This window comes from Bos grunniens, chromosome 25 (assembly GCF_055505025.1).
Source record: "Bos grunniens cultivar Pamir isolate PY7600 chromosome 25, Bosgru_T2T1.0, whole genome shotgun sequence".
Taxonomy (NCBI): domain Eukaryota; kingdom Metazoa; phylum Chordata; class Mammalia; order Artiodactyla; family Bovidae; genus Bos; species Bos grunniens.
In genome coordinates this window covers 41,506,782-41,520,198 of record NC_141189.1, presented here as the reverse complement: position 1 = coordinate 41,520,198, position 13,417 = coordinate 41,506,782, and the positions used below count along the sequence as shown (strand labels likewise).

General features: G+C 39.1%; 1 protein-coding gene across 2 annotated transcripts in view; it reads right to left on the bottom strand.

The window, feature by feature from the left end:
- MEIOB (meiosis specific with OB-fold) overlaps window positions 1-13,417 on the bottom strand; it is a 35,783-nt gene that overhangs the window by 4,399 nt on the left and 17,967 nt on the right. For both annotated transcript variants that reach the window (XM_086376471.1, XM_086376472.1), the window contains exons 6-11: window positions 12,868-13,063; window positions 10,542-10,642; window positions 9,629-9,681; window positions 9,445-9,540; window positions 5,745-5,846; window positions 1,645-1,798 (exon numbers count right to left, since the gene is read on the bottom strand). In XM_086376471.1, coding sequence (XP_086232597.1) covers window positions 1,645-1,798; window positions 5,745-5,846; window positions 9,445-9,540; window positions 9,629-9,681; window positions 10,542-10,642; window positions 12,868-13,063 — 702 coding nt within the window. The remainder of the gene's footprint in view (window positions 1-1,644; window positions 1,799-5,744; window positions 5,847-9,444; window positions 9,541-9,628; window positions 9,682-10,541; window positions 10,643-12,867; window positions 13,064-13,417) is intronic.

The following is a 13,417-nucleotide window of genomic DNA, read 5'->3' as shown; positions in this document are numbered from 1 at the left end:
TACTAGGTCCTCTGCACATTCACAGAATCACCCAGGGCTGGAGAGGCTCACACCCTAAATGCTGCCAGTACTGCTAGTGACACACTCCTCTCTTTAAGGGATGTGCTGTGCTGTGCTTAGTCACTCAGCTGTGTCCCCATGGACTGTAGCCCACCAGGCTCCTCTGTCCATAGGGATTCTCCAGGCAAGAATACTGGAGTGGGTTGCCGTTCCCTTTTCCAGGGGATCTTCCCAACCCAGAGATTGAATCAGGTCTCCCACATTGCAGGTGGATTCCATACTGTCTGAGCCAGGGAAATTACATGCTATTCTATATTTCTGAAGCAGGCATTACTTTAGCCAATTTGAATAGGAAGATTAATTCAAAGTCTCAAGGAGAGGGAATGATCTAAAGACACTGCTTTCTTATAAGCCACAGATCATTTTAAAATTAAATATTAGACACTTTTCCTCAGATATCAATATTAAAGATGAAGGGGAAAAAAGGGAGGTGATAACTTACAAAAACTTTTTAAAGAGTATTTTTCAAAAAATAAGCACCTGCCTTATACAACAGCCTTTACATTAGGTTTTTCAACTTTAATACCAAATCACACAATGTTTTAGAAATCCATAAGTCAATTTCTTGACTGTTGATACACAAACTTACACATGCAATAAAACTACATGGAATTTAACACACACACACACACACACTCGATACATGTTAATCTGGGGAAACTGAATAAGATCAGTGAACTTAATTAAGATCATTATTGTCTGTGATGTGGTACTATAGATTTGCAAAATGTTACCATTCCTGGAGGAGGCTTCCCTGGTGGCTCAGCTGGTAAAGAATCCGCCTGCAATGGGGGAGACCTGGGTTCGACCCCTGGGTTGGGAAGATCCCCTGGAGAAGGGCACCCACTCCAGTATTCTGGCCTGGAGAATACCATGGACTGTATAGTCTATGGAGTCACAAAGAGTTGGACACAAGTGAGTGACTTTCACTTTCATCCTTGACCACTGGGGGAAACTGGACAAAGTATACAGTTTATTATTTCTTACAGTGCCATAGGAATCTAGAAATATGTCGATAAAAATTTCAATCACAAATCTACAGGGAGAGTTTCACAATAATATTTTAGAGTTTTTTTACCAAGCTTTTTTTTTTTTTTACCAAGCATTTTTTAGCTAAGGTAATTAAATCTACTTGAGGTTACTTTTCTATGTAAGTAGATACTAACTGACTTAGGAGAGGTTGGAAATCACATTCATCATTCATTTCATTTCATTATCATGAAACAAGTTACTAAAATACTATTATTTTTATTGCTATAGGATGTCACCAAAACAATTCTCAAATTCATTACAAAACAATAGTTTGTCATCCCAGTTAAAAGGTTTTGGCAGTATCATCTATTTTTGGATTGCTAAAACACATTGAAATACATTTTACTTTAAAAGAGTATTAGAATCTTTGGGTCTAAACAGTTTGTTAAGGAAACTTTAGTATGTGTTATTTATTTATACATTTCTTTTAAATACATAACCACTACTATGTCAAAGAATAGCTTTAACTTTCATATAGTTTAAAATGTATTACCAATCATTGTTTTTTATTTCTTATGAGAATGAATTTCTAAAAGTAATTTGGTTGCTTACCATCTATTTCGAACTACTTTTGTAGTTTCGTCATCAATGTTCAGTGTAGAAATGTAAGCGTAAAGAATTCCATAGAAAGGTTCAGCTTTTCCTTCATTCTTCAAAGCTTTTACCTTTAATTGTTCAACTGTATAAACATCAACTATTGTATTTACTAAAAAAAAGAAAAAGTCATTACAGTTCTAAGTATATTCTAAGAATTCTAAAGGATTATATCTAAATAGAAAACCTACAGAGCTCAAATGAAAATATGTAGCAGTTTAAGTTCTGTAATAGAAAAGATTTATTATATATGATACATTAAAACTTATTATATAAATGGACATGAAAGTTAAAAAATAAGCAAAATAGAAAAATAATGAGAAATTTGTCTTTATTAAAATGAATAATTTCTAATCATCAGAAGAGTCCATTAAAAGAATGAAAAGGTAAGCCATAGAGTGGCAGATGCTAGCAATTTATAAGAAGATAAAGGATTCATAACCAAAATATCTAAATTGGAATCTTAAAAATCAATTTAAAAAAAGTCAATTCAATTTTCTAAATGCAGAAGAGATTGTATGTATGTATGTATGTATGTATTTTTGGCCCCACTATGCAGCTTGTCAGATCTTAGTTCCTTGACCAGGGACTGAACCTGGGCCACAACAGTGAAAGCACCGAGTTCCTAACCACTGGGCTGCCAGGGAAAAAGTCCCTGGAAGAGAGTTTAAAAAGCACTTCACAAAAAGAATATAAAGAGAGACAATAAACATACTGGCCTTATTAATCATTAAGTAAATGCAAATTTAACAACAGTAGGATTCCACTAAATATTCACCATTTAAAAGACTAACCGTACAAACATTGGTGAGGATGTAGAGCAGCTCAAACTCCTGAACACTACTGGGAGAAGTATAAATCGGTGCAGACATTTTGGAAAACCATTTAGCAGAATCACTTAAAGGTGGACATGCATGACAAAGCAATATTCCTACTGCTGCTGCTGCTGCTGCTGCTGTTAAGTCGCTTCAGTCGTGTATGACTCTGTGCAGCCCCATAGATGGCAACCCATCAGGCTCCCCCATCCCTGGGACTCTCCAGGCAAGAACACTGGAGTGGGTTGCCATTTCCTTCTCCAACGCATGAAAGTGAAAAGTGAAAGGGAAGTCGCTCAGTCGTGTCTGACTCTTAGCGACCCCATGGACTGTAGCCCACCAGGCTCCTCCGTCCATGGGATTTTCCAGGCAAGAGTACTGGAATGGGGTGCCATTGCCTTCTCCAGTATTCCTACTAGGAACATGTATATCCAACAACAACAACAGAAAAAACAGACAGAGGTTCACCTAAAGTCACACTCAAAGAGAAAGTAAAAATTTTGTAGAAGGAAACAATAAGATAGAGAAATAAATTGTGATATATTCATATAATGGAATTGCATACATCAAGGAAAAACAACACTACACACAGCAGTGTGGATGGCACTCACAGACCTAATGTTGAACAAAGGACATCAGACACAAGAGTGAGGTCCTATGATACAACTTCACTGTTAAAATTCCAAAACAGGCTAAATTTATCTGTGGTTTCTATGGTGCAATAAGTCAGAATCACATTTGGGCGGGCATGAGGGGTCTTATGGGCACTGGCAATTAACAGGTGCGTACTCTGTGCAATGGTGCATGGTACTGTCCTCTCATTCTTGTCTACTGTTCACATTCTTTGTGATAAGTACATGCATGCTAAGTCACTTCAGTCGTGCCTGACTCTGTGAGACCCTACGGACTATAGCTTGCCAGGCTGCTCTGTCCATGGGATTCTCCAGGCAAGAATACCGGAGTGAGCTGCCACACCCTCCTCCAGGGGATCTACCCAGCCCAGGGTCTGAACCTGCTTCTTTTGCATCTCCTGCATTGACAGGCAGGTTCTTTACACTTAGCGCTACCTGGGAAGCCCATATATGTTATACTTCAACTTAAAAGTTATTCTAAGAAAATTTACAAAACTAAGAACTATTAATCTATTAGTCATTTGTTATTTTTCTTAATCTTAGAGGAATCTTACAGGTCCAAACATTACTTAAGTAAGAAAGCTTTTAACAGGAGTTGCCAGTTCTCCAGCGCTTTACTACTTTCTTTTCTTTTGTTGCTGTTAAGCACATGAAATTTTGTTGCTGTTGTTCAGTCGCTAAGTCATGTCTGACTCTTTGTGACCCCGTGCACTACAATACACCAGGCTCCTCTGTCCTTCACTAACTCCTAGAGTTTGCTCAAATTCATGTCCATTGAGTCGGTGATGCTATCTAACCATCTCATCCTCTGCTGCCCCCTTCTCCTCTTGCCTTCAATCTTTCCCAGTATCAGGGTCTTTTCCAATGAGTCAGCTCTTCACATGAGCACAGACAGCCAAATTATTGGAGCTTCAGCATCAGTCCTTCCAATGAATACTCATGGTTGATTTCCTTTAGGATTTAGTTATGCAAGCCCCTTCCCCACGACAAGGCTGTGATTCATGAAAGGGATGTGAAATTTAATTTTCTTCAATAAAGGGTCCAGTTATGTGTATCTATTTATCTTACTTTTATGTCTTTATCCTGCTGTCAGTTCATATGCACTGGAAAATGGATTGGAAGATTTTCCCCAAATAACTCTTTATTTCTGGGTTTTTGCTGTATTCTGTGTTGTGTTTACTTTTTAAATATTGAACATTATTTTAACTAAAAATAACAAAAGCTTTAAAGAAAGTATTGTGATAGTTTTATTCTGAAATATCTAATCAGTTTCACCCTATAAGTTTTTTATGGGAATAATGAGCATTTTAAAAGATATTGCAACTCATTTTTGCCTCTGAGCAAATTTAATGATAGAAGTTTCCACAGTGGAAAAAAAAAAGTTTCCACAGTGAAATAAAAGAAAGGGAAACTTAAGTACCACTTTTGTGGTTACTTTGATATGAGTCATTGATCACGAAAATATTCTCCACTCAAATCTGATGGCTCTGAGTAGAAGACAAGAGTAGACACTGTTGTTCTTGTCCCCGTTTTCAGGTTCAGAGACAGGCAGGGACTAAGACACAGTGTGGCAAATCCATCTCAAGGCCCAGTGAACACTTTTGGGCTTCCTGGAAGTGTCCGGAAATGGCATTTGTACGACTGGACATTTAAAAATGCTTCCAAAGTAACAATAGTAGCTTTATTTTAATTCTAATAAATAATACAACTTTAAGCTTATCCCTTCTTGTAGGCAAAAAGATAATTATAAACCAGTAGTTTTGTTTTGTTTTTTCTATTAGTGATTGCTATTGAAAGGAAATGTGTTGGGAATTCCCTGGTTGTCCAGTGGTTAGGACTTGGCGATTTCATTGCCAAGGGCCAGGGCTCAATCCCTGATTGGGGAACCCCCACAAGCTGCACTGCACAGGAGAAAACAGAGCGAGAGGATGAAGAAAGGAAGTGTTAAACACCCTCCAGCAATGCATAACAAAGTTCTTCTTTCACAAGTTAAGGTGATTGCAGAATACTTTTTCCTCGATTAACTGAATTGTTACTCTCCTGAGATGAATTGGGTGTCCTCGATTATGAGAAAGAATTTCACCCCTTAGGATGAAGTTACAGGGGGATCTAAGCCCTCCCTCTGCTTTTCCCCATTCTAAGCATAAGCTACAGATGGCAGCAAACAGCATCCTTTTTAAAGTCAAGCCTCAATCTGGGGTCTGTGAATACATGACATTTTGCACAAAATTCTGTATGTGGCTACAGCTGCTTTTTTAGGGAGAGAGTCATTAACTCTCATCAGATTGGCAAGAGGTTACATAAATCTCCAAAAGTTTTAAACTACCTTTTTAAAGTAGAAGTATAGCAGTTACCAATCCCTAGGTCAGAAAGATCCCCTGAAGGAGGAAATGACAACCCACTCCAGTATTCTTGCCTGGAAAATTCCATGGACAGGGGAGACTGGCGGACTACAGTCCATGGGGTCATAAAGAGTTGGACATGACTAAGTGACTGAGCATGCACACACATAGCAGTTACATAATGAGAATACAGTGTCTTTTACTAAGTCACTTTATAAACCCAAATTCTGGCCTTTAAAAAATTCAAATAATATTTAAAAGTTACTTACAATTCATGGATTCTTTCAAATAATTGTCAATTTCATCATCCAGAGGATTCATTACTTTATTTTCTCTTATAAAATTCAGAAGGATGTTAGCTTCTGGTGTATCTTAAATTGGAAATGCATAATAAGTAAACTGCAAACTGATCACTTTTTAAATAACTGTGAATGATCCAAAACTATTTTTAATGGTAAAAAGTGAAGACATATAAGAATAACACAAATAGAATATTACAAAGCCATTAACAATGTGATGGGGTTCTCTATTAACACAGAGAGATGTACAGCATATATCATGAGTTTAAGGAGCAGTTTACAAAACATTTCATACATTTCCTTTGATTTTAAAAAGACATAAGCAAAATTATCTGGAAGAATATATAATCATCAAAGAATGATATAATCATCAAATAAATCATCAAAGAAATGATGATTTCTTATAAGATGAAGAATTTATAGTTCATCATTGTTTTCTTTTTTATGCTTTTATATATTTTCTGAATTTTGTATGTATTTCTTCTCTCATCAGAAAAAAATTGTTAAGGTTATTTGAAGAGCTTATTCTTCAAATGGGACACGAATGTTCTCCGGGATAGTCAGAAAATGTGCCAGAAGGCATGAATCTGATTTTGAAAAGGCGCTGTCTGACTCTGACACCCTTCAACCCCAAGCCCCAACCTCCAACATCTGCTTGTCTTCCAGCCTTCCCCCAACATTCTGCAAGCCATCCTGCCGATGTCAGACCCCCTGACACCCCTGGACAGAGTCAGGGTTTCTTCCTCCTCACCCTGTTGTACCACAAGTCTTATCACTGTTGCTTCTTCCCCAGAACTAGACCAGAATCCCAGACAGGGGGTTTGTCTTTTCATTTCTGTACTTCCAGTGTCTGATATAATGACTATCCTTCCATCCATCTCAGCATCCATCCTCTCAGGTACTTCCTTGTTCCAGAAAGTGTTTAAGTTACCTCACTACTTGGTAAATAAAAGGAATTCACTAAATATTTGTAAATTAACGAGAATCTTGGGGCATAAACCGGTAGGAAGGGTGGGGTGTGGCACTGCTGTCAAGATCTCTAGAGACAACAGGTCTATCCCAGACTGTCTGTGGGGGGACAGAAATTCTTCCTTCCACATCTGACCACCAAACCATTTAGAGGTTCTTAATTTCTATGTGGCATGTGTAACCCAGGAAATAAATAAGACTGATTTTTAAAAGCATATTGAAATTCACACACCCTTATACATATTTTCCTTGTATTCGTCTCCTTAATAATAAGTAAGGCATTTATTCTAATTATGTTGACATTGCTCAAAACACTTTGACATTTCCCCTCTGAATCTGTTTTCAGAGCCAAATGCACAATATCCTTCAAATCTGTCTCTTTAACTTAATCTTGAGGTTTCGAGACAATTAGTATTATCAAGCTCAATAATCTTTTCCGTCAAACAATCCCAACTGTCTTTTAGAAATTTTCCCAGACCAAATTTACCCTTAGAGGATGGAAACTCTGTCACTGATGTTATTGAAAGCACTAAAAATAGCCTATTAGTATTATTATATTATTAAAAATAAGAAACCATAGTACCCTTCTCAAAAGAAAAAAAAAAAGGATTGAAGAGTGACAGTATCATCCTGTGGTAAGAACAGACCATGGTTGTGTCACCACCAATGTAAAAGAAGTCACTGCAATCCTCTTAGAACTTAGATAATGTCACTGCCTGGCTCCCCTTCCCACAGAGTAGAAGGCAGCCTGTACAGCCTTCCGATCACCTTCATTTCTTCTCTGACCTCAGCCCCTCCTCCTGCCCTGCTCCTTCAGCTCCAGCCACACTGGCCGCAGAGCCTCTGTACTGGCTGGCTCCTCTGCCCGGTGTGCTCTTTTCCTATGGTTAATGCCACCGTATACCCCCTCACCCCGCTCAGATGTCACCCTCTCACTGTGCCTACCTGACCACTCTATGTAAACAAGCAACCTGCCCTACGCACACCATGGCATTCTGGACCCTCCCAACCCTGTTCTCTTTTACTTCTCAATCATTTCAAATTCCAAAATTTGCATGTGTTATCCTAATTGTTCATTCTGTTTCCCCACTGCTAGGATGTGAGCTCCATGAGCAGGAGAGATACCTGTGTTTGGTCACTGGACCCAGAACGGTGCTCAGCACACAGCACATGTGTAGTAGATGAGAGTTCAACAAGAACAAATCAATGAGTGCCATATCACCTCCCATGATACTGCTTTCAAGGAGACAATATTTCTGCAGTAGATGAGCAAGATCTAATTACTGATATTAAAACACAGTCTTGCTATTTTATACCATATCTCATAGTAATTTCACTTCTAACAATTCTGATAATGGTTTGGTCAAAGATATAAAATTGCTTTATAGCTCTCAGTCACTGTTACTGCTTTGTCATCAATCAGTAGAGCGAGCGCATAGCTAAAATGATACTTGCTACATTTATATTCTCTTAAGACTTTTCAATGAAGATCATGGCATCTGGTCCCATCACTTCATGGGAAATAGATGGGGAAACAGTGGAGACAGTGTCAGACTTTATTTTTGGGGGCTCCAAAATCACTGCAGATGGTGATTGCAGCCATGAAATTAAAAGACGCGAAGGAAAGTTATGACCAACCTAGATAGCATATTCAAAAGCAGAGACATTACTTTGCCAACAAAGGTCCATCTAGTCAAGGCTATGGTTTTTCCTGTGGTCATGTATGGATGTGAGAGTTGGACTGTGAAGAAAGCTGAGCGCCGAAGAATTGATGCTTTTGAACTGTGGTGTTGGAGAAGACTCTTGCGAGTCCCTTGGACTGCAAGGAGATCCAACCAGTCCATTCTAAAGGAGATCAGCCCTGGGTGTTCTTTGGAAGGAATGATGCTAAAGCTGAAACTCCAATACTTTGGCCACCTCACGCGAAGAGTTGCCTCATTGGAAAAGACTCTGATGCTGGGAGGGATTGGGGGCAGGAGGAAAAGGGGACGACAGAGGATGAGATGGCTGGATGGCATCACCGACTCGATGGACGTGAGTTTGAGTGAACTCTGGGAGTTGGTGATGGACAGGGAGGCCTGGTGTGCTGCGATTCATGGGGTCGCAAAGAGTCGGACATGACTGAGCGACTGGACTGAACTGAACTGAAGACTTTTGAAGGATTATTCATCCCTGGGACCTCTGTGCTCTCCTGGGGTGCTGAGTGGGCCTTTCTCTCTGGGCTACAAGCAACCTTAGGATGCAATCAGGGTACCCCCTCTTCTCCCTAGTCCTACTCCCCTCATTTCATACTGGGACAAGCTGTAACCACTTCACAACCACTCACAGTGATGAACTAAGTATCACATGATGATACTACATACATGTTTTCCATGCTCCAGCACTAAATTATTTGAATGCATTGAAATCAAATTTATTTTTAAATGGTCAATAATTTAGGTTATCCAATCAATGGCATTGATCTCTCAAAATTAACACAAGGGATAATGCTTTACAAATGAGTCTGGCTTTTCACATTTCTTTTGTAAATATATCAAAGATACAGTTTACTGTAAGTTTTAAAAGTCATATAAGGCAGCTTTTCACTTTTAACTCAAATGAAATCCAAGCTTTATTTTCATTCTTAAACACACTATACAAATATTGGAATACATGATATAGTCATTTCCAAAGGGATTAAAATTTTCAGATAGCTTTTTACCTGGATTAGTTGTAATAATGGTTTTTGAGATTACAGTTGCTGTCATGCTGTTCCGAAATTTGTCAAAACTTATCCTTACATCTGCAGCAAATATTACTGTTTGGGGAAAAAGCCATTTTAAAATTATTACACTGGAGGATAAAAAATTACAAATATTGAACACAATCACTGAAGTATGCGATACCTGTTTCTTGTGGAACCCAGCTCTGTGCAAGTAGAATAGATTCACTATCCCAACTGCATGTGTGAAAAAAGAAATGACAAAAATCAAATACATTAGAAAACACTGACAGTGACCATGTTATTTATCAGAAAAAGGATGTCTTAATGGGTGAGGTTAATAATCCCCCATGTGATCCAAGGCACAAGGAAAGGTTTTGGTTTTTCCTGCATTTTTCAGGGCTACTCTGCCTATTTCACAGAAAATTTAACACCCATGGAAAGCATTCCTTCAGCACATCCATCTCTAACAACTTCTGCTCTTTCCATTCCCTCTTTTCCTATCACCCAGGTCACTCCACACTAGTTATAACTGAGTAACTACAAGTCTAAAAATTGTGAAGTCACTCTTTCATGCCATTAAGGGATTATCCCCATAATGGATAAACTGCTTGAGGAACCTGATGGATTGAAGGCCTGTTTCAAATTCAATCTTGAGTCTAAACACCACCATAGTATTCCCTGGTATGCTTCAGGGTGTAGCCCTGCCCCACAGAACCCAATCTGTGACAAAACTTGCTTCTTCACCATCTTCCCATGGCCTGCTCCAGAGTACCACCCAATGGATCACAGAAAGTCTGTCTTGTTCTTTATCAATGGGACTTAGTAAATGATCATTTGTTACAAAAGAGTATGATAGTAAGTAAGTTACTATAGAATCCATCTATGAAATCCCATGCCATCAGAAGATCTCATTTTAAGGTAATCATAGACTGTAATGACTGGACACACAAGAGGAAGGTTTTATTTTTAATACCATTTCCTCCTATCATCACTCCTCTCCTGATATGACATCCATCACCTCTTGATGAGATGAAAATGTTCTGACTTGACGATAATAGCACAGATTTCAGTTTGGAACAGATGTGGGGAGTTACCATATCATTGCAAAAGAAGACTCTGTCTCATCATAGAGTTTGACTTCACACCTCTGGCCTTTTCTTTGGTCTGAAGTTGTAAAGTATTTTGGCTCCCCAACCTTAGAAATGGAAGGAAACAGTTACTCTTCTTCACCTATAGCTGTAGAGGTACTTAAATATGTTTACCTTTTAAACAACAAATTAGAAATATCAAAATAGTGAGACTCACTAATATGTATTTAAAAGTATCTTGTACCTCTGCTGCTGCTGCTGCTAAGTCGCTTCAGTCGTGTCCGACTCTGTGCGACCCCATAGACGGCAGCCCACCAGGCTCTATATTTAAGTTGAAAGGTACACACATTGATTGAAGAGAGACACAGACATATGTGCTCCAAAGACTGTGGGGCCTTTTCAACGTGTCAGAACAAACACTCCATGACAGGCCCCTGGGTGACAGCTGTGTGGACTCACTGAGGGTATAAGATTCCTTTCAATGTCTGTGTGTCCCCATGGCTTGGCATAGGGCCCGCATGGAGCTCAGTGATTGGATGGATTCGCCTGTCCAGGCATCTTGCTGGCCCAGGTACAGGTTATCAATAACCACATTCCTGCCTTCTTAGGGATCAGCTGGAAGAACCACATGAGGGATCATAATGGGAATGTGTGTTGATATACTGTCTGATTCAGTCCACACTGTGGTGTAAGAGAATTCATGGTGGAGGTGAATTCAGGGGCCCCTCTGTGCCCTCAGGGAGTTCGCAATTGGACCAGCAGGCACCTCTGATGGCTACATAGCAACGGCTCAAACATGGACAGTCAGCTGCCCACTGTGCACTGCCTCCATGATCTATTGTCAGGACTGAGCTCCACGGGAAGGGGCTGGAGAAAGAGTCACAGCTGCCCACAGAGGAGAAGGTTTACAGAGTCAGAGAAAAGAACAGCCTGTCACAGCAAGCAAGGAAACGACATGAAAAGGAGCTTTAAAGGGAAGAAACCTAAGTAGAGGTGAGACAGAAGAAAGAACAGGTTAAATAAAAATGTAAAGAAAAGGAAATATAAGAGGGATGGAAGCAAAATGGGAGTAGAAAGGCATGAAAAGGAAATAATATAATCCTATGAAAGGTGGTACCAGACTCAAAGAGTAGAGGCCGGAAGTGGGACATGGAAAAAGCTGTTGTAGGGTTTTATTTTTTTTTGTTTTAATTTATTTGGTTGCACCAGGTCTTAGTGGCAACATGCGGAATCTTCATTGTGGCGAGATCTAATTCTCTGACCAGGGATTGAACCTGGGCCCCTGAAAAAGTGTGGAGTCTTAACCACTGGACCACCAGGGAAGTCCCATGCAGGTTTTATATTCACACTGAGTTTTAGAAAATTCTTACTACATTGTAATACGATGGCATTACATAGAATTTCAGAGAAATTCAGAGATCATATTCTGCCTTTAAGTAAGATTGAACCTAAGTTGCCCAGAAAGGGATTTTTCCGATTGTCAAGACTGTCATGTAGGGTGTTTATTCCTCATTCCTGACTGACACGAAGTGCTCACTGTGTGGCAGGCACTGTGCTGCGCTGGGTTGGGGTGGTGCCTCTGTTGGCCTGTCTTTGGGGATGATTGACACTCTTGCAGTTATTTAACATGGAAATGCAATTAGCAAGTACTTACAAGAGTAACTACAAGTATCTAAATCTATTTCCCTCCCTTTTCCCCCCTTGGTTATCATCATTTTGTATATTGAAGAGTTGTTCTTGCTCCTTTATTCTTATTTGTGTACTTTATTTTGTGTAAATTTGCTCCCTGTCAAGTGACTCTAGTCTGTCCAATGGAGTTCAAACCTTGCTGTAATTGCTAAGAGGGAGGTGTGGATGCAGAAGGTGGTGAGACAGTCTGCCCTGCTTTCCAGCACCCATAGCTCACAGGGCCCCTACCACAGCACCCTGGGTTTCTCACTCTGTCCCCCATCTCAGGGCAGCTCTGAGAACATGCACTGAATTAATTCCTTGATTTATTCAACATACATTATTTAAAAGAACTTCCTGGAGATCGTCAAGTCAATGAATTTACTCTTTCTATTCATGCCTTTGTTTAACTGAAGTATGAAAAGCTCTCATATAGTTAGTGAATCATTTATGACTGTGTGCTGCATTTAACATTCAAATACAATTTTATTTTGCTACTCATTCTCAGGTAAAATGCTGCTTTCTTTAATTTTCTAAATTCAACTGAGGATGGATCAAGATATAGAGAAAATTTTACTTCAGTGATTACTACTTTCCAAACACAAATACTATGCTAGAACTCCCCCACCAAATTGAACTGGGCTTTGTTGGGGTTTTAACTTACCGACCTCACAGCTGCAAGAACATTAATAATTTTCCCATCAAGACTGTGTCCATTCGCAACAATGTCACCCAGTGAATAATAATCACAAGACTCTTTAACAGGTAAATATATCAAAGAAAGTAACTTGGCATCCACTTCATAACTGGAACAGAGTTTTACCGTTGAGTGATTCTCACTGAGCAATAGTTTATAATTGCTAAATTGTAAAAACACACACACAAAGTTAATATCAAATGATTTCTAATAGAAAAATATTTCAAAGTTCACAGTTAAATTTTGGTTGTAATTTAAACTATACTTTAAAAACTATACTAAGATTTATACTTTTCACTCTTAGAAACATTGAAAAACTGTAAAATACTTTCTGTATAAAATCTATTTCCATTAAGAAAGTGTTTTAAAGACCAATTTGCTGCTTCGGGTGCTAATTGCAGCATGTGGGATCCTTGTTGCAGCACATGGGCTTAGTTGTCCCACTGCATGTGGGATCTTCGTTTCCTGATCAGGGATTGAACCTGCGTCCACGACATTTGCAGGTGGATTCTTAACC